A 27,707-nucleotide genomic window follows, 5' to 3' on the forward strand; every position below is an offset into this window, starting at 1 on the left:
CACTTCTATAACTGTCTGATTTGGTTCTGTAACCCAACAGGAACGACACAGACTTCAGAGGATAATTAGGACTGCCTAATTTAGGACTGTTTAGGTCTGCCTAAACAATTACTACCAACCTGCCTTCAATTGAGGACCTGTATACTGCATGAGTCAAAAAGAGGGCTGTGAAAATATTTACAGACCCCTCACATCCCGGACATAAACTGTTTCAACTCCTTCCCTCAAAATGAAACTATAGAGCACTGCACATCAGAACAACTAGACACAAGAACAGTTTTTTCCTGAAAGCCATCACTCTGCTAAGCAAATAATTCCCTCAACACTGTTCAACTATTTACAAAGTGTACACTACTATTACTGTTAATCTTCTCACCACTCCTTATCACCCATCCCCTCCCACTTGACTGTTTCCAAGTATGATTTGATTGTTGATTGTACCCTATGACTATCATTAAGTATTGTACATTATGATTCTTGATTCTTAATGAATGTACCTTGCACCAAGACAAATTCCTTGTGTGTCCAATCACACTTGGCCAATAAAGTATTCTATTCTATTCTATTCTATTCTATTCTATTCTATTCTATTCTAACAGTAGTAACTGCGAGAGGAATCTTGGGAGTCCTAGAGGATGTTCAAATATGAGTCAGCAGTGTGTGTAGCTGTCAAAAACACCAGCACACTAGGCTGCATTAACAGAGGGATAGAATCTAGATCGTGTGAAGTCTTAGAAGTGTGCAGTCCAGACTTCTACTGTATAGACATTTGGATTAAAAATGAAAAGATAGAACAAAGGATCGATGATTCCATTTCAGCTGTTGTTATTCAAGTAGAATCGTGCGGATGTGGAGAAAATGAGATACCATAAAAACAATTTTGAAAATATCCTTTATTTAAAGTGTCACATTAAATGACAACACCTAGCAACTCTGATTTAGAAAATGCTAAACAGTCAAGCCTGGTTAGTGCATGTCTGCAGGCTATGCAAAAGATAATGGCTGCAATGGTGCAACTTAAGTTCTGCTTCTTTTTTTAATGTGCATTAAATATATATATTCCCTTTTTATAACTCTTTAGTCTATTAAATTTGGGGTAGAGTCAGGGCGACTGGACGGAGGTGAGCATTTACTGTCTGGATGCCCTTCCTGATCCTATGTGGCCTTCACAGCAGGTAGTTTTTTCTTAGCACCCAAGTAGAGAAGCATCTGTTGTTACCTAGGATTGAACTCCCAAGTGGGAAGTGAGCCTCTTCACCACTAGATCACCACACCTCCAAATATACATAAACATGGGTGGCATTTAGACCACACTGCTAGGGGTCCTTGGTGGTTTCTGAGCTTGCTTGTTTTCTTACAGACATTTTATTACCCAAACTAATAACATCATCAGTGTTAGTACTAGTAATGATGTTACCTAGTGTGGTTAATGAAACGCCCGCAAGAAAACAAGCAAGCTGAGAGAGCACCCCTCATGTCAATCCTGAGCTACAGATATTCTCCTTTGTATAAGTTCACACCATCGTGGTCACCATCTTGGTTTTTGTGACCACAGTTCGCAGACAAATTTCCAAACCAGTGATTCAGTCAGTCTTCGGAGCAGGCTTTTCTGCTTCCACCCTTTGCTATTTGCAGCCAGAAATCACGGTTAAAAATGACATAAACCAAGGGAAAAAGAAGATTGGACGGCCACTTCTGCGGATTCCGGTCTCACCTTTGACTCGGTAAAGTTTGCTGCTAAGCACCAATTGCTTGCTCTGGATTTCGTACTGAATTCATTCACATACACATACGCTCAAAGTTCTTCTCGATCCACGCACTTTGGACCTCGCGTTAAGCAAGCGTTAACAGTTTCGGGAATGTTAGAAGCCGTTAGAGCTCTTTCTCATTCATCTCCACAGTGCAACCAGACCTGCAAAGTACTACTAGCCCACTACCGAGGCCGGATCTAAGTGGACTTAAAAGAGGGCAAATTTCAGAAGAGCCGTTCAAAATCCATCCAAACTCAAAACCCAAACTCAGCAAAAAGTCGCTCTTTCGAAGGGGCCGGCGGCGCCCGAAAGACCACTTGCTAGTCGCGCAATGGACGCTTCTGCTTATGGGCCCACCCCATAAGCACCTTATGGGCCCACCCTGCTGCCGGCCCATCCCACCCACTTTGGCGAACCTCCACCTCCACCGCCGCTGCCTCTTTTGGCAACCGAGGCGGCGCGTTAGCAGTTTATTAAGCCTCTCTCAGACGGAGCCTACCTCTTTAGCCTGCACAGCCCACGGTCCGCGGTGTTAGCTACAGAGCCGAAGAGCTGCAAGAGCGCGCCATGCCGATGATTCTGGGCTACTGGGACATTAGAGGGGTGAGTTGCTCGGGCAAGAAAACGGCGTTGGCTTTGCTTTCCCCGCTTGCCGGGCAAAGACCTGCTGCTCTCTTCTCTCGCTGCTCCCACCGACGGGGGTTCCAGGTTGGAGCCGAGGCGTGCAAGAAACTGGCCGCCTCTCCTGCAAGACGCTCCGTTTGAAAAGACGGGGAGATCCCCCCCCGGCTTCCCCCGCGCGCCCCAGTAAGGCCTTTCTTTGCCTGCTGGCGAACGGAAGGAGAGGTGGCAGATCCCGTCGGGCTTCTGGCCTTCCTCCAGTTTCCGGCGAGGCCATTGCCAGCCTGGCTGCTTGCAAGACCAGCTGGGTTTTTCTTTCACGCGGGCATTTGTTTCTGTGGGGAGGGGGAAGAGGCCTAATTGAGTCTCCTGCGCCTGCAGACCGAGCTCGCTCGCTGCCCGACAGAAACTGGTTTTGTTCTTCCCGCGCCCCACTTCCTTTGTCTCGGGAGAAGAGAGCGGTGTGCCCGACGTGTTGAGTAAAATTGGCAGTTTGGGTCTAAATAAACGTTGCCGGAATTGCGGTGCAGAGGGGAAGGAGGGAGGGGTAGGATAATGTTCACGGTTAAAGCACATTTAACGTTTTCAAGATGGCTTTTTACATTTCTCCTGCTACTTGGGTCTTCACAATGAAATCAGGTGATCATTCCTGGAGGAATATCTATCTATCTCTTCTTTTTCCTGCCCCGTAGATAAAGGGTGGGAAGGGAAGTTCAAGAAATTTGAATAAACACTCAAACTTCCAGACTCTAAATTACCTCTTGCCTTCCAAAGATCACACCTTAAAGTCAGTAGGAAATCCTTTTCTTTGTTATTTATTCACAACAGAAAATCCGCCACCCAAGGAGGACATTTAGCGTGACTCCTGGTCCCAAGGATTTGCCTGCCCTGGCTATGTGTGAATACAGTGGAATTGTATAAATGGGGACTACTATGTGTTTAAACTGTGCGTGGAACAGAAATTTCACTTGTTTTTACTGATGTGGTTGGAGAAAATATAAACCATCTGTCTGAACCATTGCTCCCCTTGGTTCCCCCTATAATTATATTGATAAAGAAAAATAAGTTTTGTTGGAAGCATTGGAAAATATTGAAGGAGCTCAAATAACCATTAACAGGATTTCAGTAGCAGAGTTTCCTGCTCAGGTGGCTCTAATATTATCCAGCCTAAATGGAAGTCGTCCAAATAAGTTGGACTACAGTTTCTGTCATTCTGCGTGGCTACGCTGGCTACAGAGAACAGGAATTGTTTTAATGTAATCTTAACTGAAGATCAATGTGGAGGAGCAGGCTGCTTAGCAAATTTCAGGAACTGGTGCTGCCTTCTTTCCCTTCCATTTGAACCTTTTCCCCAGAGTGTACTTGGCGGGAGTTGCCAATAAAGCTGTGTAACCTTATCATGGGTGTGGGAGGAGAATGGAGGAGGCGTGTTTTGGAGCTCTTCCACTGGCAGCAAATGGAGTATATAATGGACAACAAAAGGCATTTTTTCCTTTAGAAGGAGTGGATGGGCCAAAAGAGAGGAAAAGAAGTATATATGTAATATAAAGACAGACAGACAACTCTACAATGGCTTCCATACAAAGTTTCTTTATTGGTTCACCAGGCATCCTCAAATATAACTCACAGTTATGTCGAGATCCATCTAATGTCCAATTTTTTGCATAGCTGACTTCATAGTGTAAAAGAATAGAGATCTTTCATCCCATAACAAAGGAGTAAGGGTACCCCTTGCTCCTTTGTTATGGGATGAAAGTACCAGCACACTTCTGGGGTCCAGGCAAGAGTGAAGGAACCTCCCCCAACCCAACCAAGGGTCAGTTCAATGACCAATCAGGATTACAGATGTGACCACATGACATGAACTACATTTCCCAGGATGCATTAACTACATTTACCATGAGGCATTCCCTTAAGGGGACAGCTCCCAATTCTAACTTAACTAACTCAATTCCCATTACCTATATACTGTCTGGACAGCACAATATAGAAACGAAATTTCCAGTGTTGGAGCATTCACAACTTCTGGGGGCATGTTGTTCCACTGATTAATTGTTCTAACATAAGCATAAAAAAGATGTATGATAGTAATAATATAGAGCATAGTATATAGATAATAATAGAGCAATCGGTCATTCTAATTGAATGGTAATAGTATAAAATATATTGAATAGCATTATATAAATTATAGTATATGGAATAGTAATCATATAGTAATTATAGCAATGGTATAAATCGCTTTTTTTTTTTTTTTTTTTTTGTTTGCCATTGTTTACAGAAATAAGAAATGTACAGTTGGATCGAAATGGGTAAAGAAAAAAAAGAGAGACAAAGGACAGGGCGAGGCCGTTGGTGCTTTTATCCCCTCAATATGTACATTTAAAAAAAATAAAACATCTCTCCAACCCTTCTGGAAAGGTACAAAGAAATCATCTGCCCAGGGTCAGTGGTGTTGTGTCTTATGTCTGGATCAGTCTAATTCTGTGATGGCGAACCTATGGCACGCATGCCACAGGTGGCATGCAGAGCCATTTGTGCGAGCACGTGAGCCCCAGCCAAACTTATCTGCAGTGCACATGTGCGCGCCTGCCAGCTGATTTTCAGTCCGTTTGAGGCCGTTTTCGCCCTCCCAGAGGCTTGAGGGAAGCCTCTGCAGCCTCGGGAGGCCAAAAAAATGGGCCTTCTGGAAATACCGGAAGTGCCGAAACGGGCCCATTTTCAGCCTCCCAAGGCTGCAGAGGCTTCCCTCGAGCCTCCGGGAGGGCGAAAACAGCCTCAAACTGACCAAAAATCAGCTAGGAGGCGCACGCATGCACAGTGCAGGTAAGAGGGTGGGGCAGTGGGTTGCATGTGCATGCACGAGAGGGTGGCGCATTGCATTGTGGGTGCCGGCGTGCACACACTTTCAGCACACCACAACAAAAAGGTTCATCATCACTGGTCTAATTGGTACAGTTTAAAAAGAACCCACGACAAGCACCTGGTTGGAACACTGAATATATGTTTTTGCTTTATCAAACGTAAGTACGCCTTCATAGTTTTGAACTGCTTCTTCCTCTAGGCCCAAGGGGATGTTTGGCTAGTTAACAAGTGTGAAAACTGGTCTTGGCAAAGAGGAAGGAATGTGCAAATCATTGTGGGAAGAGTTCAGTCCTAAGAAGGAAGAAAAGTTGAGAAGAAACTTGAAATAACCCTGCCTTGATTTGCTTGGTACGAGATGGATTAGTGAGAAAATCTTGATAGGAGGCTTTCAAAGTGCCTGTTATTCTACCCAGTAAGAATAAAGAGCATTCCTGAAATCTCGACTGTCAATTTTTTGGCCCTGTTTACCTCAACGGGCTCTCATCTCTTTACATCTTGTAAAGAGAATACTTGAGAATGTTAATTTTACCCCACCCATCTGAGAGCTGGTTTGCTTGTTTTCTGTACAGCTTGCCCATAGCATTCGATTGCTACTTGAATACACGGGAACATCTTATGAAGATAAGTTCTACAGCTGTGGAGAAGGTTTGTGTGCCTTGCTGAATTTCATTTGTACTCCATCCTGTTTCCTTCTGTGAATATAACTTATTGAATGTAAATATTAGCTCAGCTCTTCATTCAAAAGAAATTGCATTCATTTCTAGCTTCTGAGTATTCCCAAGAATGTGAGAAACTTATTCTTGTTCAACACAAATATATAAAAGGTTAGAGTAGAAGAAAAGCGGAGTAAATTATTTCAACATTCCTTAAGTTACCTAAGATAGGGTGGTACGCACAATAATTAGATGGAGCTGTTCATTGAAGGCTGGGCTGTTATACAACTGTTGTATTGGAACTTTTCCAGATAATACCTCTAGTGCAATGTTATGGGCCTCTTTCCAAAGCCATTAACTTAAGAAAATTTTCCTTTATATCACAACAGTCTCCTTATATCTGTTCATCATCTCAGGCAGCTTCTTTTGGAATATGTTGCTGTTAGAACTGGGTTCATCCAGATTGTCATCTCATTAGGGAGACCTCTGGCTCATAATAATGTTTGGGTGCCTTATCTGTAAATGATTCTAATATACCTATCCCTTTAGCTATTTGCTGCCAAAAATTGTATAACTGGGGGAGCATGCAGAAATAATAATTTTGTTCAGCATTGTGCACATGTCATGCTCTTGAGTTGGCTTTAGGTGAGTCCTATTGAGTATAATAGTGATCTTCTAATGAAAGTTGCAAGTCAAGGATGTTGCATAATCTTTATTGTTACAATTGCAGGCTTCTAATCCAGGAGAATATCTCCATTTATCTCTGCTTATTCTTGGTCTCTCTCTCTCTCTCTCTCTCTACTTGGATACCAACCCACTCAAGGGCCTTACCTGTTTCCCATTCCTTCTCTCTCTAACCATGCTCTTTTGCACTTATGCCCATGCCCTGCTCTGGAAGATTTCTTTGTTTTACTTGCAAGTTACTTTCAGGTCAACCTTAGTATGATAGGTATTAAAAGATGTGGGAGAGATTTTGGTGTTATAGGATATTCTGCGATAGCTTGAGGTGCTTCCTCCCTTCCACCTTTTATATATGATGTTGGGCTTACACATCCGAGAAAGGTTAGTTTTTAATGTATAGGAAAACAATACAAAGGATTGGCACTTGGAGTTACTTTGTAGCTTTGGTGTTCTCCAACTTCGGTCCCTCATTGCAGTATTGGATTATAGCTTCTGGATCTCCATCTAATGAAATGTATGTCTAGAATTAGCTTTTGATTGGCTCCCCAGATGATTTCTTAGGCAGTGGTCATGGTTGGTCATCATTTAGCTAACATTTGCATTGAATTACATATTACCTGTGTTTCCCCCAAAATAAGACCAATTAATTTTTGCTCCAAAAGATGCATTGGGGCTTATATTCTGGTTAGGTCTTATTTTCAGGGAAACATGGTACTAAATGCGGCCATCTGGCTGACAATCTTAACTGGGGTTTATTTTGGGGGTAGGGCTTACATTACGAGCATCCTGATAAATCATGCTAGGGCTTATTTTCAGGGAAACATGGTAGCATATACACATGTATATCCCATCTGTACACTACTAAAACTTTCATGTCTGCAACTTTTAACTGGCCGAAATGGTGTACCATAGGGCAAAACCTTTTCAATCAAGGTACCTCAAACGAGCTAACTTACAGATGCTGGGACCCATTATTCCTGTGGGAATAAAATTTTGGAAAGTTCTTGCCATTTGATACCATTGTGCTGCTGTTGTGGTCATGTGATCCTTGTTTACACTGTTCTCTGACATCTTCCCACAAGTCAATAGGGAAGCCTGGGATGTTTATAGGGAGAAGCGGCGGTCGATGGGAATCATAGGATCACAGCAGCAATTCTGAACAGGCTGTTCCTATTGGTAGCCACCCTGTATTACATCAGCACCAAATTCTCTTTTTCAAATAGGACATCTAAATCTGAGAAATAAGACAACTAATTATTTATTGTGCCAAATATTTATGGGGTTTTCCATTTGTGCAGCTGGGCAGAATGATTTCTTCATGTGGCTTGATCTTGCCAAATTGTTTCCTTGAAACAACTTGTAGAATGTTACATGATGTTCTGGGGAATATTCTTGGTATGAAACCGAGAATTAAGATGACCCACAGAAGTCTCACAATATATTTAACTGGGCCAGCTGAAGACTTAATGTCTGTTAATAGCATGCTAAGCTTGGATTGCTTCCCTCTGTTAATTTTTGTTTTGTGATTTGATGTGTTATATAAACCTAGTCCATTTAATTACCTTATGGTTCAGTGCAATGGACATATTCCGAAAATTGGATTAATTAGTAACCAAGCTGTGCTTATCATGCAACCAATCATTGAATGGCTGAGGTAATGGAGGAGTGGGGATTCAAAAAGTTTGCCTAAACTTGTCAGCAAGTGGTATAGTACTTGCTATAACTGGGTCAGGAAAAGCATGCAGTTTTTGCATTTTCTAAAATTGATTGCTTTTTCTAGTGAAAGGTAAACTGTTTGCATCTGATTTGAAATTTCTGGTTGTCTGAACTTTCTACCTCCCATTTCTTACCAGCTCCTGATTATGATAAAAGTAAATGGATCAGTGAAAAAGAAAAATTGGGGCTGGACTTCCCTAATGTAAGTAACTATATTTACAATAGTTGGAAGAATATCTTAATCTGCTGTTTTCTATGGTATTCATATATGAGGACTTGAATAAAGAGGATAGCTGATGGGGATCAATCATGTGAAAGCCTAATATTGCAAAGGTTTGTTCTTAAGTAGTTCATTCTGTTTATTTTCCAGCTTCCATACTTAATTGATGGCAAGACCAAATTGACACAGAGTAATGCTATTCTCAGGTACATCGCACGCAAGCACCATCTGTGTACGTATACCTGAGCTCTCTTGGAAGCTGAACTGGCTGATTAAGACCTGTTTCTGCTGCCCAGCATTTCTCATCTCTCTATTCCAGGGGTGTCAAACTCGATTTCATGGAGGGCTGCATCAGAGTTGTATCTGACCTGGGTGTGTGTGTGTATGTGGCTGGGGGGCGTGGCCAGCACGACATCACTTGTGTTGGAGGTGCCTATGGTGGCCCAAGCACTCTGTCAGTGAAAACTGGCTCCCAAACTCTGTTTTCGGCTGCAATGGCCTCCTGCAAACATCTGCCAGCAAAAATGGGGCTTGGGGGGAGGGGGCACACACGGCCCTCACCAGCATCGTTTTCAGCTGGGATGGCCTCCTGCAAACCTCTGTCAAGAGAAAACAGCTTGGGAGGGCCATGCGTAGCCTTCCCAAGCTCCATTTTCGTTGGCAGAGGCACCATGGGCTGGTCCTTTACTATTTCCAGGACAGCCCCGATCTAAGCACCCCACGGGCCGGATTCGGGCCCCAGGGCCTTGACTTTGACACCCCTGCCTATACTATCTGCAGGTGGTGAAACTGAGGAAGAACTTATCAGAGTGGACATGCTGGAGAATCAGGTGATGGATTTCCGTATGGCCTTGGGGATGATTTCCTACAATCCTGACTTTGTAAGTTGAGTCACCTTCATTTCCATTTTCTCGTAAATGGGAATAGAGAACTGATGCCATGTAATGCTGTACAAATTAAATACCGGATCCAATTATAATATAGAAAGCATAATTACCGGGTGTGTCTCTGAAAGTATCTTGTGGCAAGTGTATAAAAGTGATACCATATGTCAATATCTGTGTCCATTTTGTGGGAATCAAGATGGAGAGGGTTTTTTTTTTTTAAGGGCTATTGTCTGCATTCAGGCATTAAAGAATTTGGAAAGGTCTACATGTGAAACCTACAAATATACCGTATTTGCCGGCGTATAAGACGACTGGGCGTATAAGACGACCCCCCAACATTTCCACTCAAAATACATGCCCAGATATGGTGCTGCCTGCGTTGGTGGGGAACTTCATATCAGGAGACCTTCCACCATTGCTTTCCCTTCTCCCTTGACCCCCCCAGTTGGAGGCATGTTTTTTAGGGCAAAAAAGTCGTCTTATACGCCGGCAAATACGGTAAACCTTCCAGTTCATGATATTGATCTTTGCACACACTTCCATGTTAAACTTAGATATCTGCTGATATTTGAAATCAATATGTGAATATCTGCATAGGGGAATTGTGTTGTGTGTTTGCATAATGCTCCAAATAATAAACATGTCAACTAGCTCTCTGGAGGTTAAAATGCAAAATAGTTTTCCTTCACTTTTCAGTATAATTGTTGAATTATGTTTGCAACAATTTATTTTAATCCTTCCTGCTCACATTGCACATATTGCTGAAGTGGTTGGACTGGAAGGAATATATTTTATGTGATCCAAAGATACTGTCAAATATGCTGTAATGCCATCAGAATGTAAGGAGCTTCCTCTGAGGGTTCTTGGATGGAGCACGTCAAATTCCATAACTGTTGAGTAGAAACAAGCAACAGTTTCAATTCAGTTTTTTCTGCTTGCTTGTTTTGCAGGAGAAACTCAAGCCTGGATATTTGGAACAGTTACCAGGGAAACTGAAACTCTTCTCCCAGTTTTTGGGGGATAGAAAGTGGTTTGCTGGGGATAAGGTATGTGCATAGCCATACCTGGGTATCTCTGGGCAGGTCTGATCTTTTTGGTAACTCACTATTGATTATTTCCCCCCCAGATCACATTTGTGGACTTTCTCATGTATGATGTACTTGATCAAAACCGCATGCTTGAACCCAAGTGCCTTGATCAATTCAAGAAACTTCAAGATTTTCTGACCCGTTTTGAGGTTAGCTTTGGCTCTGTGAAATTTGCTGGCTTGTGGATCTTGTGACTTAGTTTTGTGGGTTTTGGCAAGAACTGACAGATTAATCTTTTGGCTAGATTGGATGCCCAAATTGGCATGGGCAGAAGTATGTGAAAAATACCATCCTGATGGTATGGGCTCCTGTCCCTTTAGTATACGAAATAAGCACCTGAAGACTTGGTGGTAGATTCCTTTCCATACTTTTATTTAATGTACATTTTCCTATGATGTACTGGTTGCTAAATGGTGCAAGGATTTTAAAGTCTACCACCAAGTGGCAAAACTCATAATTGGTATACATGTGTGATAAGTAAAACAGAGTACCATAATGGAATGATTTCAGAAGGTGCAGGTGGGAAATCTACTGGCCACCTGTGTAAATGTAATTCTTTTTTAGCTCTCCCTAAGCCCCCCAAGACTTTGGATTTAAAATAATGAGTAACTATACAAAATGAAACAAAGGTTTCCCCTCCAATTCTAGGTGGAAAGCAAAATATAACTGGCACTAAATCTAGCAACCATTCCCTAATTCAGAGTTTCTAGCTTTGCGGGAGGGAGTGTGGGGAGGGGATGCATGCAGCTCTGTTTGGAGTGCATGCGCAACATGTTCCCCCTCTACTCACACAAGTGAGGATGAATTCGTGCTTGCCGGCCACTTCTGTGGCCCCGGGGATTGGGGACTCCTACCCTAACTGATAGTTTCAGATATTTTTGGACTTCACCCCCATCATCTTTCCCAACCAGGCATGGCAGCGGAGGTTGAAGGGAAAAGGCATGTGGAGGGTACTCCATTAATGTGGTTTCATCTAAAACGGGTCTCCAACCTTGGCAACTTTAAGCCTGGCGGACTTCAACTCCCAGAATTCCCCAGCCAACAAAGCTGGCTGGGGAATTCTGGGAGTTGAAGTCCGCCAGGCTTAAAAGTTGTCAAGGTTGGAGACCCCTGAACTAAAATGTATTTTTAGTGTAGAAGAAATGAGAGTGGTTGCCTGGATGGTGGGTTTATTGGGTGGTTGGTAGGACTATGACTCCTTGAGCTTTTGGTCTATTTAACAGTTTCTCTCGATCTAAATATTTATTTCGTCTGCATCCTCAGGCCCTGGAGAAAATTGCTGCTTACATGAGTTCCAGCCGCTTTATGAAAACTCCAGTTAACAATAAGATGGCCAAATGGGGTAACAAGAAAATATAAAGTAAAAAAACATCTTTGTTGCTGGATGAGATACTTCCCCCTTTTTCTCCATTCTTTTTCTTGATAAGAAAAAAAAAGATCTTTCTGTAGAATTGTGATGCAAATGTTTAGGTATTTGCAATGCAGTAGTGCTCAATAAAGTATCTTGGAATTACTTGGTAATGTTGTCATGTTTGGTACACTATCACATACTTTTGACTTCTAGTCTCTCACACCTCCTGCTTTATCTCTGTGTTTTAATGTAATTCACATGAAGGTGCCTTTATGAAGAACTGCTTTCATGTCTGCTCAAAGCTGATTGGCTGTTGGCCTTTGGCTAAAATGAGAACAGCACAGAAGAAATATAAAAGGCTTCTAATTTTATTTTCCATTGTATATGAGAAATATTTAAATAAGCTCAATTAAACAAAATAAGTTAGATTAACATTAGCAGCATTAGAAAACTGAATTCTGATTTATTTAAAGTACGTTCCTGAACACTGAATCATGAGTCAATTGTCCAATATTTTTTGCAAATCCAAAATTTACAAGCTGTCAAATCCTGGGATTAATATCACATGAATAAACATGCACAATTTGGAATTAAACAGTTACTTTCATAGAAGGGAAGTTGATTGATTATTTTTTAAACAATCACTTCATTTTTCTGTCCAACTTCTCTACCATGTTCTAGCATAAATCAGTGAAAATATTTCTAAATTGACAAATGGAGAAATTAAAGAAAAACTCAATATACTCATATTCATAATATACTCATAAAATGGTATATTTCAACCAGTAAATACATAATTTTCTTCATTTATAATGCAGAAGTGTGAAAGAGCACCAGAAGGAATGAACAACCTGACTCTTATAATTCCAAGCAATTTTTTCTTGTCCTAAACTATGTTTGCATCTAATGATGAAAGTTGGAAAGTAGGTGAATACTCTTAAGAGGAGCCGTGGTGGTGCAGTGGTTAGAATGCAGTACTATGAGCTACTTCTGCTGCCGGCTGCTGCCTGTTGTTTGGCAGTTCGATTCTCACCAGGCTCAAGGTTGACTCAGCCTTCCATCCTTCCGAGGTTGGTAAAATGAGGACCCAGATTGTTGGTGGCAATAAACTGACTAAACTGCTTAGAGAGGGCTGCAAAGCACTGTGAAGTGGCATATAAGTCTAAGTGCTAGTGCTATTATCCCTATCCTGAAAGCCATAGTCCAATAATAGAAGAGCATGTCACCACTGTAATAACAGCCCTTTACAGATGTTCCTGAGATCATTCAAAAATGGTAAGCATGTTACTTGCTACAGCATTTACAGAAGCATCTTAAAGCCCTCTTGAAGACTATTCTTAAACACAGCAATTACAAACTAACTGGAAAATTAGTGGACTGAAGATTACCATGCAGCTAATAACATTTTCAGTGAGTTGTGCCATTGATGCAGTGATGATCTCTTCAAAATAAATGATGAAATAGTTTGGGAGATCTGCAAACGCTAACGCTGAGGACCATTACTGTGAAGAGAAGCACAGAGGTCAAACCCTAACTTAGAAAAACTAGCCATTAAAAAAAAATTACACCAACCTCATGGAAAATTACAATGGGGTATGATTAATTTCACCTTGGTATTATGTGAATTCAGAATTCACTATTCTGCAATTCCCCAACCTGTGGGGAACTCTGGCTTAAGTCATATTCTTGAAGAGCTCAGGATTATGTACTGTATGGAAGTAAATACACTTTTATCCTCATAGCAATATTGTAGTGGGTGTGCTTAATAATAGAGACTAAATAAGGCCATTTAGTAAATTTCAAACAGAAGTGAGCACCCTAAATCTACAAATCTACCAATGGTTGGTTAGTGTTTTGCTGCTTTGCACATGAAATAACTTTTCAGTTTTCCAAAAATATATATTGTATCACTTTTCCCCCCAAGATAAATAGTTGATCTGGAAGAATACTATATATGCTTCTTCATCAGAACAATGAAAGTGTTATCTTTGAAGAAATGTTAAGATTTTAGAGCACATTTTTGTACTACAATTATTTAGATAGAAGTATCCTTGACAGAAAGTACAATAGCACCCCTGATTAGAAAATATCTAAGGTTGGATTCAAGCTGCCTCACTTCTCTTTAACGGTCTTATAAAACATTGCGGGCAGAATATTACTCTTTGATCCCTTGTGCTTATTGTACAATTTTCTTTCACAACACTATCTCATGAGTTTGTGATATTAAGAGTAAGATGCCGGGGAAATGAATGGCAAAAATGATCCCCATTTGGTGTGACTATCTCATGATTTGCCTGTAGGGGTGCATTTATAACAACTGAGCCTTGTTCTTTTAAATTACGCAGCCAGATTTCCTTATAGATGAAGTAAAATTATGTGCTAATTTATCATATCTTTCTTAGCTAAATATATAAAAAAACAAGGAATAAGCAGTAACCTACATGTGTATAGAATGATGCCAAACCAACCATCTTTGGATGGTTAAATCAAAGTACTTTACCCTGTTTCGGATGTGTTAAGCAAAAACAAAAACAAAATACCCAACTTTCTGCAGGACCATTCCCAGCTGGCCATTTGCAAGCCCTGTGCATTCCCGAGCACAGGCTTTTGAATGTCCTTGATGTGGTTATTTTAATTGCTGCTTGTTTAGTTTTCATCATAGGTGCTGGTAAAGTACTTAATTTTTGTTACGTTTTTGAACTGCTCCTAGCTATCTAGAATGACTTATGATGACAGACGTGTGGGTACATAAACTGAATACTGATAAATGAATATTTGTAGCTCAGGGTTGAAATGAGGGAGCATGTGCTCTCTTTTCATTATCCAAACTAGGTAGCTAGTTGGCTAAAGGAACATCTGCAAGAAGACAACCAAGCTCAGAGAGCACCAAGGTCCCCTCATAAATTGAATGAATAAATGAATAATAAACAAACAAACAAATATATACATCCTGCTGTTCTGTGGGGGAAATGAGGACCATGTGCTTATTGTTAAGGCACATCTTTCTTTTAATTCCCACCACCACCATCACAATGCTCCCAAAAAGAGTCCATTCCATTGGCAGAAGGTCTCATCTGCCAAATCGCTGGTGGGCTTCAGAGGCCAATTCCTTTTTGAATGGACATCTCCTGTCTAAGGTATTGATCAGATAAAAATCCAAAACAGTCCTGACAATGAATGTTTTTGTTGTGGTTCACCGGCAGCCTGTGCAGACGGCAGCAGAATCGGACAGTGGGGAAGAACAGGGACCAGTCCGGGAATCTGGAGAGGACTTGGACGAGGGTCCTGCGTCCAATGCAGAGATGGGGCCAGGACCATCTGGGACTAATGTGCTGACTCCGGAGCCTCCAGAGCCTGGCAGCAGCAAGGCAGAGGAACCAGGGGAGCCTGTTCCCAGTGCGCGTCTGCGCAGAGCTGCTAGAAGTCGAGAGCAGCTGAAACAAAAGGGGCAACTCGGGAGTAAGGCTGGGAGGTGATTGCCCCTCCCATAAGGTATAAAGGACAGGCAAATATGATGAAACCTTTGCAGGAAGCAAAGTTGTTTGTTTGGTTCAGATTCATTCTTGAAGCTCTGTGTGGACTTCGTACTTTAGTTGGTTTTTTATAATTCATTTGGCACTCTAGCTGTTGGCAGCAATTCAAAGGAAAGAAAGGTGGGTGCTTATCTCGAAGGGACTGTTTGGGACTCATTACTGGCTAGGAATGAACATAATTCCCAGCGTTGAAATAAAACAAGAGTTGTTTTAAATAAGCATGTGCTTAATTATGTTCTCGGGAAGCCTTGGTCAGAACAGTTTTAGTTGTTCCTTCATTCAGTGGTGTCATTTTAAAAAAGAGGGAGACTGAATTCCACTACAAAGCGTCATTGACAATATGGTAGCATACTGTATTTTTCCAGCAGGTATGCTGAGATTGAATTGATGATCAAGATTTAGACATTGTCTTACCTACAGTGGAGATTTAACTCCTGCAAGCATTGAAAATACTTTTCTTCCCTCTTCCGGGCAGACCATTTTCAGTTCTTCTTGGCTCATCGACAGTAGCTGTCTACCATTTAAGATGCCAAGGGATTTAACTGTGCTGTTGAAATAACCAAAAGGCACATATGTAGTCAAATCAGCCACTCTTGAGGACTTCTGAAGAAGAAAGCAGGGTTGGACCTGATTCTATATGTTTTATTTATTGGGCCATGCTACAGTGCATCCTTTTTATTGTTGAAAATAAACAATCTGGGTTTCTCAACCATTCTGTGTAGTTAGAGTTGAAAATGGCCGCATGACTGAGAACTGGAACATGGCCCTTTCTAGTTCTGACACTTGATCGGTGAGCTTTTTGTGCTTGACTGTAAATGTGGAATCTGGTCTTTCCTGTATAAGTTACCATTATCATATTCACCTTCCTCTATTTTTGCTTAAAAGCAAATTTACACCTACAGTTTCTGTAATCTATCAGCACCTAGAATTATATCTCCAACTGGACATCTTTGGTCATAGTGATAGTATGATTTCTGGGATTAGTAGCTGCAGTACATCTGCAGGAAAGTTAAGTGTCAGAGGACTAAACAGTTGAAAGTGAAGAAGGAGTTTACTACTCTACACAACTCTTAATGCCTTGGGTCTGATCTAAGTATAGTATATAAAATCATACATTGCAATATCCTAACTGTCAACGAATACTTCAGCTTCAACCATAACAATACAAGAGCAAACAATAGATACAAAATCAAGGTTAATCTCACCAAACTTGATTGCAGGAAATACGACTTCAGCAACAGAGTGGTCAATGTCTGGAATACTCTACCTGACTCTGTGGTTTCTTCCCCAAACCCCAAAAACTTTAACCTTAGACTGTCTACTATTGACCTCACCCCTTTCCTAAGAGGTCTGTAGGGAGCGTGCATAAGCATCCCTTTCCTATTCTTTTATTTTTCTTATGTGTATCCATGTATTAATAACTATGTTTTTACTTATACCTATTATCTCGTAAGCAATTGACAAACCAAATTAAAAAAAAAAACTCTTCATCCCACGGATATAAAGTATTAGAACAACCAAATCAGTCATGACCAGAATCAGATTTCTTAGACTAGTTATTAAAATGACACCTACATCTTGGAAAAACCTTTTGTCCTGAGCCAAACTGTGACTTCTGCTGGTGAGGAACTTGGCTGGATATCAGTGAAATGTGTTGAAACCTATATACAGAGACAACAGGAACAAGATGATTCAGAGGAAAAAAGGATATCAATTGCTCAAACTTCTAAAGGCCTACCTATTTAGAAATAAGTGTAATTACAGTAAATAAGTCTCAACAACTGGGCTGGATCTCAATCTTATTTTCTAATAAATGGCTGCAAATTTGAGGATCTGAAATTTTCCTTCTATCAGTCAATTAGAACAGAGCTAGAAGAGACCTTGGAGGTCTAGTCCAGCCCTCTTCTCAAGCAGGAAACCTTATACCAGGGGTGGGATTCTACAGGTTTGCACCTATTCGCTAGAACCGGTTGTTAACATTCTAAGCAGTTCAGAGAACCGGTTGTTAGAAGAAATTACTGGCCTAATCCTGTAAGGAAGGCAGGAAGGAAACATTCTGGTGTTGCTTACAGAAACTGCCTCTCCGTTAACCCTTATTACAGTCTTGGCAGGACTAGACTTCCTGTCTCAGGAACATCTCTGGAGTTTTTTTCCCCTCCTTTGCTGGTACTTTGCTTGTGTGGAGTGACCATTCAAGGTTACAATGGCACTGAAAAAAGTGACTTATGACCATTTTTCACACTTACGACTGTTGCAGCATCCCCACAGTCATGAGAGGCCAGGCGAGGAGATGCGTGCCTCGATGTGAGTGATGTTGAGTTGGCCACGCCCAGCCAGTAACATGATGACCAAGCCACGTCCACCCAGTCACATGACCACCAAGTCACAACCACCAACTAAGCCACGCCCACAGAACTGGTTGTTAAAAAATTTGAATCCCACCCCTGCCCTATACCTTTTCAGACAAGTGACTGTCCAGTCCCTTAAAAACCTCCAGTGATGAAGCACCTACAACTTCTGATGGCAAGCTGTTCCACTGGTTAATTGTCCTCCCTGTTAGTTCCAGTTCTTGTTCTCAGTGGGTGGTGTATGTGAAAATATAACACATACAAATTTACAGTAATCTCAAATACCTAAGTGCTGCTGCTAGATGCTTCAAATGTGCTGTCTATATTTAGCATAAGTCAATTCCATGTTTTCACATCAGTACAGCAGATTGAGTATGTCTGCTTTCACTAAATTATCAATTTATTTTTCTCAGTTTTAATTCTGTGATGCTTCCAAAAAACCTAAACAGTTGGGATGAGACTTCTTGCTATTCCTCCTCCATGAATTTGCAGCTATCTTTATGACACAATCAGAATTCAGGATTATTCATAAGCTGGATATTAAGAAGAATTCAGTATGTGGGCTTCCAATGAGATATAAATGAGAGCAATTTTGTCTGAAGAAAACAGCTGGTTCCAATGAAGTATGCAGAGATGCCCACTTTCCCAGAGAACACAAACTTTTTTCTGATTTTGTATCACATTGCCAATAGAAGCTGCTTCAATTTTATACAGAAGGGGAGAAGTGATTATGTGAAATAATCTGTCCCTGCAATGCCACATGACGCAACAGAAAATTGTACCCACTTGCTCTGGATTGTGCTCTTTAGATGCTGACTGATTCTTAGATTCCAGAATATTATTAGGAATATAGCCTTTCTCCCCCATGGCATTTCTGGCAAGCCACCATCTTTTTCTTTGATCCAAAATCTAAAAAATAGAAGAGTTCAATTTAACAGAATAACAGAATTGGAAGGGATCTTGGAGGTTTAGTCCAAACCCCTGTTCAGGCAGGATATCCTATAGCATTTGAGACAAATGGTTGCCCAAACTCTTCTTAAAAACTTCCCACAACTTCTGGAGGCAAGTTGGTGCACTGATTAATTGTTCTGTCAGGAAATTTCTCCTTAATTCTAAATTGCTTCTCTCCTTGATTAGTTTCCACCCATTACTTCTTGTCCTGCCCTTCAGGTGCTTTGGAGAATAGCTTGATTCCCTCTTCTTTGTGGCAACCCCTTAAGATATTGGAACACTGCTATCATGTCACCTCTAGTCCTTCTTTTCATTAAACTAAACATACCCAATTCCAGCAACCGTTCTTTATATTCAAGAGCTGTGATGGCGCAGTGGTTAGAATGCAGTACTGCAGATTACTTCTGCTGACTGCCGGCAGTTTGGCAATTGAATTCTCACCAGCTCAAGGTTGACTCAGCCTTCCATCCTTCCGAGGTCAGTAAAATGAGAACCCAGATTGTTGGAGGCAATATGCTGATTCTATAAACTGCTTAGAGAGGGCTGTAAAGTACTGTGAAGCGGTATATAAGTCAAGTGGCGGAATTCAGCCAGTTCGCACCACTTCGGGAGAACTGGTTATTAACTTTCTGAGCAGTTTGGTGAACTGGTTGTTGAAAAAAGTCATTAGGGCAGAGAACCAGTTGTTAAGTTTTTTTGAATCCCACCACTATATAAGTCTAAATGCTGTTGGTATTGCTGTATGTTTTAGCCTCCAGTCCCTTAATCATCTTTATTGTTCTTCTCCATTCTCTTTGTAGAGTCTCTTTTTTATATCGTGGCAACCAAAACTGGATCCAGTATACCAAGTGTGCTTTTACCAAGGCATTATAGAGTAGTATTGATATGTCATGTAATCTTGATTCTATCCCTCTGATGCAGCCTAGTACTGTGCTGGCTTTTGGGGCAGCTGCAGCACACTGCTGGCTCCTATTTAAATAATTGTCCACTAGGACTCCAAGATCTCTCTCACAATTAGTACTATTGATCTACCTATACTATACCTATGCATTTGGTTTTTCTTGGCTAAATGCAGAACCTTACTTTTTCACCACTGAATTTCATGTAGGGGGCGTGCATAAGCGCACCAACGTGCCTACCGTCCCTGTCCTATTGTTTCTCTTATTCTTTTATTTTTCTTATATGTACCCATTTCATGTATTCACAACTATGTATACATTTATACTTATTATCTTGTAAACAATTGGCAAATCAAATAAATAAATCAAATAAATAAATAAATAAATTTTGTTAGCTAGGGCCCAATGTTCAAGTCTGTCAAGATCCTTTTATATCTTAAGCTTATCTCCTGAAGTGTTGGCTATTCCTGCCAGCTTGGTATCTTCTGCAAACTTGATTATTCCCCATCTATCCCTCATCTAAATCATTGATGAAGAAGATATGAGGAATTGGTGAACAAGATATGAGATATAACATAAAAGAATACATAACATACTGTCTGTTCTTCATCAATATATCATTGATGAAGAATATATGAGATAACTCTGGATAGTCTAAGGAACTCAATACTGAATCTTATTAAAAAGAAAAGTGTTCAAGGTCTAGCCTTGTAGAATGTAGAAAAAATGACCCCAGTATTGTTATTATTGTTGTTGGGGAGTGTTGTTTAAGAATGCCAGGCACCATTTCTTGTTTTGGATTTTTTTTTTTAATTACATGTTGTTATTGTACTGTTGTTGCCATGGGCTGCCTAGATGGGTGGCCGGGTATGTTTTCTAAAAAAATACATAAATAAAGATGATTCCTGTGCCATTAGTACAAGTTCAGAAAGACTAGTGTGACTGTCAAGTTTCATGATGCATGGCAATAAATGTTAAGAAAATGTTGTTATAGGGAAACTGTTGGAAAAAGGTTATGAAGAAAAGTTTGGAGTTTGGGTAAAAGGCATGCTAAGGTCTACAGAAGTCCACATAACTTAAAGTTACAGATTTTAAAATCTACACACTGTTTCTTTCAGGTTCTTCTGGCTCAAGAGCCAATGATAATCATTTGCAGCATTGATGACTTCTAGACTAAGATGGCTATTCCAGTCTTCAGTTCTGCTTTTATTTAATGATGTGAACTAGCTAGATGGACTGTTTTCTATTAAGAATTATTATTAGAACTACCTTCTCCTTTTCTTTTTCTTTTTAGTCTTTTATACTGCTTAGAACAAAATACTTTGGTGTAATTTGCTCTCTTTCCTAGTCTTGATTGGACTTTAATTGCTTTGATGGTGTTTATGTAAAAAAGCAAGATAGCTTTTGATGCCATACAGCAGCTTTGTTGGTGAAGAGCACCATGCTTGCTTACCTACTAGATTTTCAGTCTTACCTCTAACAGGTCTCCTTTTCTTACAGTGAGCTCTTGGGAATTCCGTGCATGGAAATCACTTATGGCTTGCATGAGTTGGGGAGGATTGGAAGTCCTGAAAAGGAAATAAATCTGCTCTTGTGAACAAAAGTCTGGGAGAAGAGCAGCCTGCTCTTCCTTCTTCCTTGTTGATGTAAAAGATTCTCTTGAAAAGAGTTTGTCTCCTTGTCTCTACATGGCCACATCTCTTGTGATGGAATGTCTACTAGATTCTGCAAATGTGGGCCAAACACCTCAGCTGGAGTGGGCCCCTTTACAGGATTTGAGTAACGTGACTCCCACTTCCCTAAGGTAGCACACCTGGCAGCTGAGAATATTATGGAGCTCTTTTGCACTAAAGCAACTCTAGCAGCAGGGCTCTGATACTTAAGCTCCCGTTTCTTCCTTTAGTTCTTCCTTTAGTTCTTTTATGCCAATTTCAGAGAAGTAATCATGTTAATTTGTTGCAGCAAAAGCCACAACATGGCACCTTAAAGATGAGCATACTGATAAGTATGCTAAAGAAAAACATAATTTCAATAAAATTTAAAAGTATTGTATCTTGTATGGTATTTTTGTATTGTGGTATTTTTGCATTGACTTTTTGTTCTTAAATATTTTAAACAACTGTAAACCACCCAGAATTGCTGGGAGTTGAGTAACATATATATATTTAATTTATTGTTATTGGTCTCACAATCAACTCCTCCCCCTCCTCCTATGAAAGCTTTGTCCATAATACTTTTGTCAGAATGTTAGCTACTCTCTAATTCCTCATTGTATTTCTGCCAGTGTAACTTGAGTAGGTCTGCATGGAATGCAATTTCTAGAGTGAATTTGATGCATGGAAATTCTATCTGCCATTTTCTATTAGTCAAAATAATGTCTATATGGTCATATACGTAAGTTTCATTCCCCAGGGATATTTCCTATATATCCACTAAAAAGTCTGGTAAGAGAACATACCCATCTGAGGAATTATTCTTGGTTCCATGTGCCTAAAAGAAAATAATACAGCTTACTTTAAGTGAAATTAATGATAAGTACACATTAAACAATGTTTTAATAAATGAATGGCTTCAAACGTAAGCAATGACAATAGTGATATTTGCTTACATATTTGAACTACATAGGAATCCACTTTATTGGTAGTAGCAATACAATTTTATCTGCTGGATAATTGCATTGTTAGTAACGCATTTGTATGTGATAGCAGACTTTGCATTTTGATGGTATAGTAAGCTTTTTCTTTGCAATTGCTAATTGACCTACTGATTTGCAAATTATGGCAACCTGGTTCTCTCCAAATAGGTTGGAGTTCAGCTCCTATAACGCCTACACAGCAATACTTGTACTGCATCCATGAGCATCCATCCCAAGATACTGGGCGTTGCAGTTCTCCTTAACTGTAGGCACCAAGTACAGGACATCTGAACTGTAAAGATGGGCAGAAATATAATGATCATTTGCTACATGAGTATTGCCATGAGAATTAACATTGCCCTTGAACAATATATGAAACTGTAAAAAAAAAAAATCGGCTATTTGTGATGCCTCTGTGCTGACCTTGTATAGAGCAGGCAAGATTCTGCATTTACTTTAGAAACTCATGGCCAGGCACCTGCTCCCCATAATGTGGCTCTCTATTACTTCTGCACTACCTGTGGTTGGCTGCCATTCAGGAGTGACTCACCTGAGCCATATCGCTGGATCTCCAAGTAAATCTGGGAGGTATCCATCCATCTGAAAATACGGGTATATAGGGAGGGAAGGATTGTCCATTTGGAAATTCTTCCCTGTGAGTAAGAAGACAACTTATTGAGTAATAAAAATGTAGATCAATCTACAATAGAGACAGATTTTCAAGGTGTTTCCTTCAGAATTTGTGTTACAAATCCATTTGAACGACAGGGTTATTGAAAATTATACAGTGAACAAAATGCAGGCTTACCATGGATTAACAGGGATAATTTCAATGAAGAACAATCCTGCTAGATTTGACCCAAAGTCCATGTTGCTACCTTTGGCAGTGGCTTTGTATGATGCTCTGGATATAGTAAGTCGTGCAATGGCTGGTATTCTCATTTGACCTAGTTTCTTATCACATTATAGAACCCAACCTATTGCACAAAGCTTGACAACTCTTACCTGGTTTGATTCCAAGCACTTCCCAACTTCTTCCAAATAATCTGCTCATCAGAATTCAAGGAGCGCATGAGCAAATTAATAGCTGCAGGTGTCAGCAAGGGTAAGGCTACTGTAGAGGCCAGATTCATCATGGGATAGGTTAAAATCTGAGGAGCGAGAATACATGTTATTCAAGGAATACAACCTCACTGTTAATCAAGCCTTCGAGGAACAGAAGGGCTTGCAAGTGGAAGTCACAGGTTTATTGTTGCACTTTCTTATGGCCCATTGAATGCTTCCAAATAGAGTTAAACTTCTTATTGCTTAACATTCAGAAGGCACAGTATAGCTATGTCTTTTTTCCTGTATATTGGAATTGTGTTTAGGAAAGAAAAAGATAAAAGAGTAAGAAATGCAATATGGTTAGAAATGGTGCATGAAGTTATCTGGATTATTTCTTGTATTCCATGTACGAGGCAGAGTAATTGCCTAATCCAGACCCTCCCTGGAATCATCTACATAGATGTGATAAAAGTGATTTCCACTTGTGTCTTTTTTTTGCAGTTAGAGCAAGGGTGTCAAACTCAAGGCCTGTGGGCCAGATCCAGCCCACTGGGTGCTTAGATCCGGCCCACAGGGCTGCCCTGGATACAGTGAAGGACTGTCCTGCAGTGCCTCTGCCAGCTGGGCTGTGGGGTCCTGCTGCCCTGGGAGCTCAAAGGCCAGGCTGGACACTTGCCCTTTGCTGCCTAGGGCTCTGGACAACCTGCGCCACCATCTGGGGGTCCTCCTCATGGCCTGAGAGGGACGACAAGGGTTTGGCCCTCTGGACAACAAGCGTTTGGCCCTCTCCCTGGTCTCACCTTTCTCCGCTGGAGACAATGGATCCCCCCCTCAGCCCAGAGGTGGTATTCAGCAGGTTCTGACCAGTTCTGGAGAACCGGTAGTGGAAATTTTGAGTAGTTTGGAGAACCAGCAAATACCACTTCTTACTGGCCCTGCCCCAATCTATTCTCTGCCTCCTGAGTCCCAGCTGATTGGCTGGGTCTTCTTTTGTTGCCCTGCACAGGAGAACGGAGCTGGAAAGCAGGTTAGTGGGGGGGGAATGGGGATTTTTACAGTATCCTTCCCTTGCCACGCCCACCCAGCCACACCACGCCCAAGTCACGCCCACAGAACTGGTAGTAATTTTTTTTGAATCCCATCACTGCCCCGGCCCTGCCCAGGTCAGCACAGGCACCCCAACATGTGTGATGTCCAGCTGGCCACGCCCACCCTGGCCACGCCCACCCTGGCCACATCCAGCCTGGACACACCCCCGAGGGCAAACACAACCCTGACGTGGCCCTCAATGAAATCGAGTTTGACACCCCTGCTTGAGAGATTTCTAATGTGTCAAGAAATATCTACTCCTCTGGCCTTCGGTAACAGCTGCTTCCTGTTTGTCATCTGTAGAAAATGAGGTATAAACAATGCTGGAAAACATGCAGGACACTTGCACTTTGAACCTGAATATTAGAAAATGTGATTGGTAGAGCATGGAAAACACCTATCAGAATTCTGGGATACCTAATTGAATTAGGAAAAAAAAAACCTCTCTCTCGTGGTAACTGCAGCCCAATGCTATATGCTTACAAAAGATTGAAAACTTTTTATGGACTTTTTGCTGACAATGGACAAAAATGAACTTTTGATCTCTGGATCTCTTGACTAAAAAGCTGAATATGGGAAGAAGGAAACTATATTATGCAAAAGGGGGAGAAGTGGTAAAAATGGTTTTTAATTGCTGCAAAGGAAATTGGAAGCTGCTTCTTAAATTTTCCTTCCTCTCTCTTTTCTTTATCTGTACTGTTTCTAGCATTTTCTTTTCTTTTTTTTCCACTTTCCTTTTATATATTTTTCTTGTTTATCTTTTAATGATGTCAAAACTTTCAGTAAAAACTGTATAACGAAAATGCACTCTATTTACAAATGAATCTTTTTAAAAAAAAAAAAAGACAGTCACCAGAAACCTCTGGAATTTCTCGCCTGACTGCTATACTCACAGTTCTTAGAGTGGAGAAGATGAGTTTCGTCAATTCAGGAGCACTTGGCTGTTGTATGGTTTGATCAAGGTTCCCCTGGAAAAAAATAATAATTATTATTTCTACAATTTAGAAAAACAAATTCACAGATTGAAGAAGGAGGGAAGTAAACCATTAACTAGACCACATCAGGTTATAGAGTTATTTTTGTGCTTCAAGATTAGCAATTCTGGGAACCATTAGGAGGGTGCAAGTATGGAGAAGGAAGCTGTGCTTGGTTTCATTAGAATCTGGGCAAGGAACCTACAATGGTCCCACCAGCCCATACTGTGCCACCCCATTACACGTTTTTCATCCGTGGCCGCCTTAAAATATCCTAGGGTGCCCAGGGGAAATCACACGGTCCTTGGTTGAAAACTGTGGTTTAACAAGCAGTATGAACATATGTTATACATCAGGGTTTGTTGCATACTTGTGTAAATTACAAATCACATTTAACAAACCATCAGTAAGCAAAAAACAAAACAAAACGGGTAATATAAATTGCAACTCCAGCTAGTGAGTAACTACTGAGAACTTGGTCTCCTTTCCCCATCATCAATAACACAATTTCAATTATTAGTTGGGAAGCAATACCAGATGTTGGTCCAGGGAACCAAGAGCCACTGGGGACTGTTTCTTTCCTCTCTTTCTAGCAAGGCCATCAGCAAAGAAAAATGAACTTCCCATCCACTAGAAGAAAATGCTGTTTCAAGTGTTGCTCATCTCGTTCTCTATTCTTCAGCCCTTTTTTCACCACTCCCCTTTCTTTACTGTTCAGGAAGCTCAGTTAACACAAAGATTGTGTTGCACAACATATTACTGACCCATAATTACACTGCACAATGGCTATCAAATTAATTTTAATTCTTGCCCAACATACTGAACCGTTAATAAAGCGTTCCAGCTAGATTTGGACAACAAATTAAAATAATCTCAGGTTAGTCTAGTTTATGACACAGCTCTAGCCATGATATTATTATCAGTAATTTTTCTCCTTCCATTTTTTTAAGTAGTAGAAACATAATACTGTACAGATGAACAAAAAAAGAGGGAATGTTAGCCCTCTCCCTTCTGTTCGTTTCTTGGGATCAGATTTTTACATCCAGCCATTTTAGTTGCCTATGAGGAAAAAAAGAAACAGGTAGAATGGGATAATTCAGATGTGAACAAACAAAACAGGAAAGAATATTGATGCCCCAGCCTTGTGGAAAAACACAACTGTGGTAGTTATGAAATAAAGAAATAGGAGAAAATGGCAGGAGATAAAGATCTGATCACATTTAGGGTCTTAAGATCAAACTAAAGAAGGTAAAAAATATCATCAGAAAAGTAATTTAATGAGTGGCTTTTACAGTAGATAAGAGACAGGGGGATCGATCTGTTTATGGATCATAGGAAAGGTTGAAAATAATGTTTAGGAGCCTTTACTCTGCCCCCAAATGATCCCAGTCCAGATTGTTCCAGTTGTTTTCACTGGGGAATAATTCTAGTGATTCACGTTGGGAGATGGGAAAAGGATCTGTCCAAATTACAGTCTGGACCTTGGCAACTTTAAGACTTGTGGGCTTCAACTCCCAGAGTTCCTCAGCCAGCAAAGATAAAGTCAGATGTGTATCATTTGTGCATCATGCTTGAAAGCATAAATGTGCATAGAATTGTAATTGCGATTTAATTGAGACTTTCTTTGGGAAACCATTCTCATCTGAAAAGCTGGATTAAATACCAACAAGCATATACAGTACAGTTAGATACTCCATACAATTACATTTGCTGAACGTATAGGTACATTTACAATCCTCTAGTTTCCTAATTTCTTATCTGATTAACCACAATTTTTCAATTGGTTACAAGACTCCTAAATTAATTCCACAGTGGCAATAAACAGCTACAACTAAACAGAATGGAGTTCTTTGTGCTGCTGCCCTAGATATTTTGCGTTGCGGAATTCACAAAGAGTGCTTTTCATAAGAAATGTACCCAACTGTATTGGCAATAGAGAAATCTCTGCCAAGGTCAAACAAGTTGCAAAACCTACCAGCAAATTGAAACTGTACTTGACCTTCTGGAAGCAGTCTCTAAACTCAGATTCTGAGGGCGATGCTGCTGAACCAGAGAGAAACATTAGAAAACTAATCCAGAAGATAAAAAGAAAATAAGGTTATAGACAGGTATCTGCACGAGCAGGAGATTCAGGTCTGATAGTGGTTGCACACTATCAGACCTGAATGTTTCACACACACACACACACACACACACACACACACACACAGGGTGGGTGGGATGGGGGGAACAAACACATTTGCATCCAGTTACATCAAAATAATCAGAACATAATGTTAACTAAACTGATTTAATTCCAACTTTCTTGCTTAGTTAAAAGACAGTCTAAATTTGAAGATTTGCCAGGGATGAGATCAATGAAATATATAAAGCACACTTTTCATACTCAAGAAAACCATAT

General features: G+C 40.6%; 2 protein-coding genes across 2 annotated transcripts in view; one reads left to right on the forward strand and one right to left on the reverse strand.

Moving 5' to 3' along the window:
- Positions 1-2,250: 2,250 nt before the first annotated feature.
- Positions 2,251-11,992, forward strand: LOC113418818 (glutathione S-transferase Mu 1-like). Its single transcript, XM_087959996.1, has 8 exons — positions 2,251-2,354; positions 5,804-5,879; positions 8,422-8,486; positions 8,655-8,736; positions 9,285-9,385; positions 10,342-10,437; positions 10,518-10,628; positions 11,743-11,992. Exons 1-8 carry the CDS (start codon positions 2,319-2,321, stop codon positions 11,836-11,838), a joined length of 663 nt encoding a protein of 220 aa, XP_087816122.1. The 5' UTR covers positions 2,251-2,318; the 3' UTR covers positions 11,839-11,992.
- A 188-nt stretch (positions 11,993-12,180) lies between these two features.
- Positions 12,181-27,707, reverse strand: part of EPS8L3 (EPS8 signaling adaptor L3) — a 30,765-nt gene continuing 15,238 nt past the window's right edge. The window contains 10 exon segments of the mRNA XM_087959994.1: positions 12,181-13,332; positions 15,778-15,910; positions 16,939-17,024; positions 18,498-18,620; positions 21,036-21,129; positions 22,020-22,051; positions 22,747-22,849; positions 23,202-23,347; positions 25,226-25,300; positions 27,282-27,346. Of these exon segments, the coding sequence (XP_087816120.1) occupies positions 15,778-15,910; positions 16,939-17,024; positions 18,498-18,620; positions 21,036-21,129; positions 22,020-22,051; positions 22,747-22,849; positions 23,202-23,347; positions 25,226-25,300; positions 27,282-27,346 (857 nt within the window). The 3' untranslated portion in view covers positions 12,181-13,332.

Source organism: Notechis scutatus, chromosome 3, assembly GCF_049901735.1.
Source record: "Notechis scutatus isolate UNSWTSFEM ecotype Mainland chromosome 3, rNotScu1.2, whole genome shotgun sequence".
Classification (NCBI taxonomy): Eukaryota; Metazoa; Chordata; class Lepidosauria; order Squamata; family Elapidae; genus Notechis; species Notechis scutatus.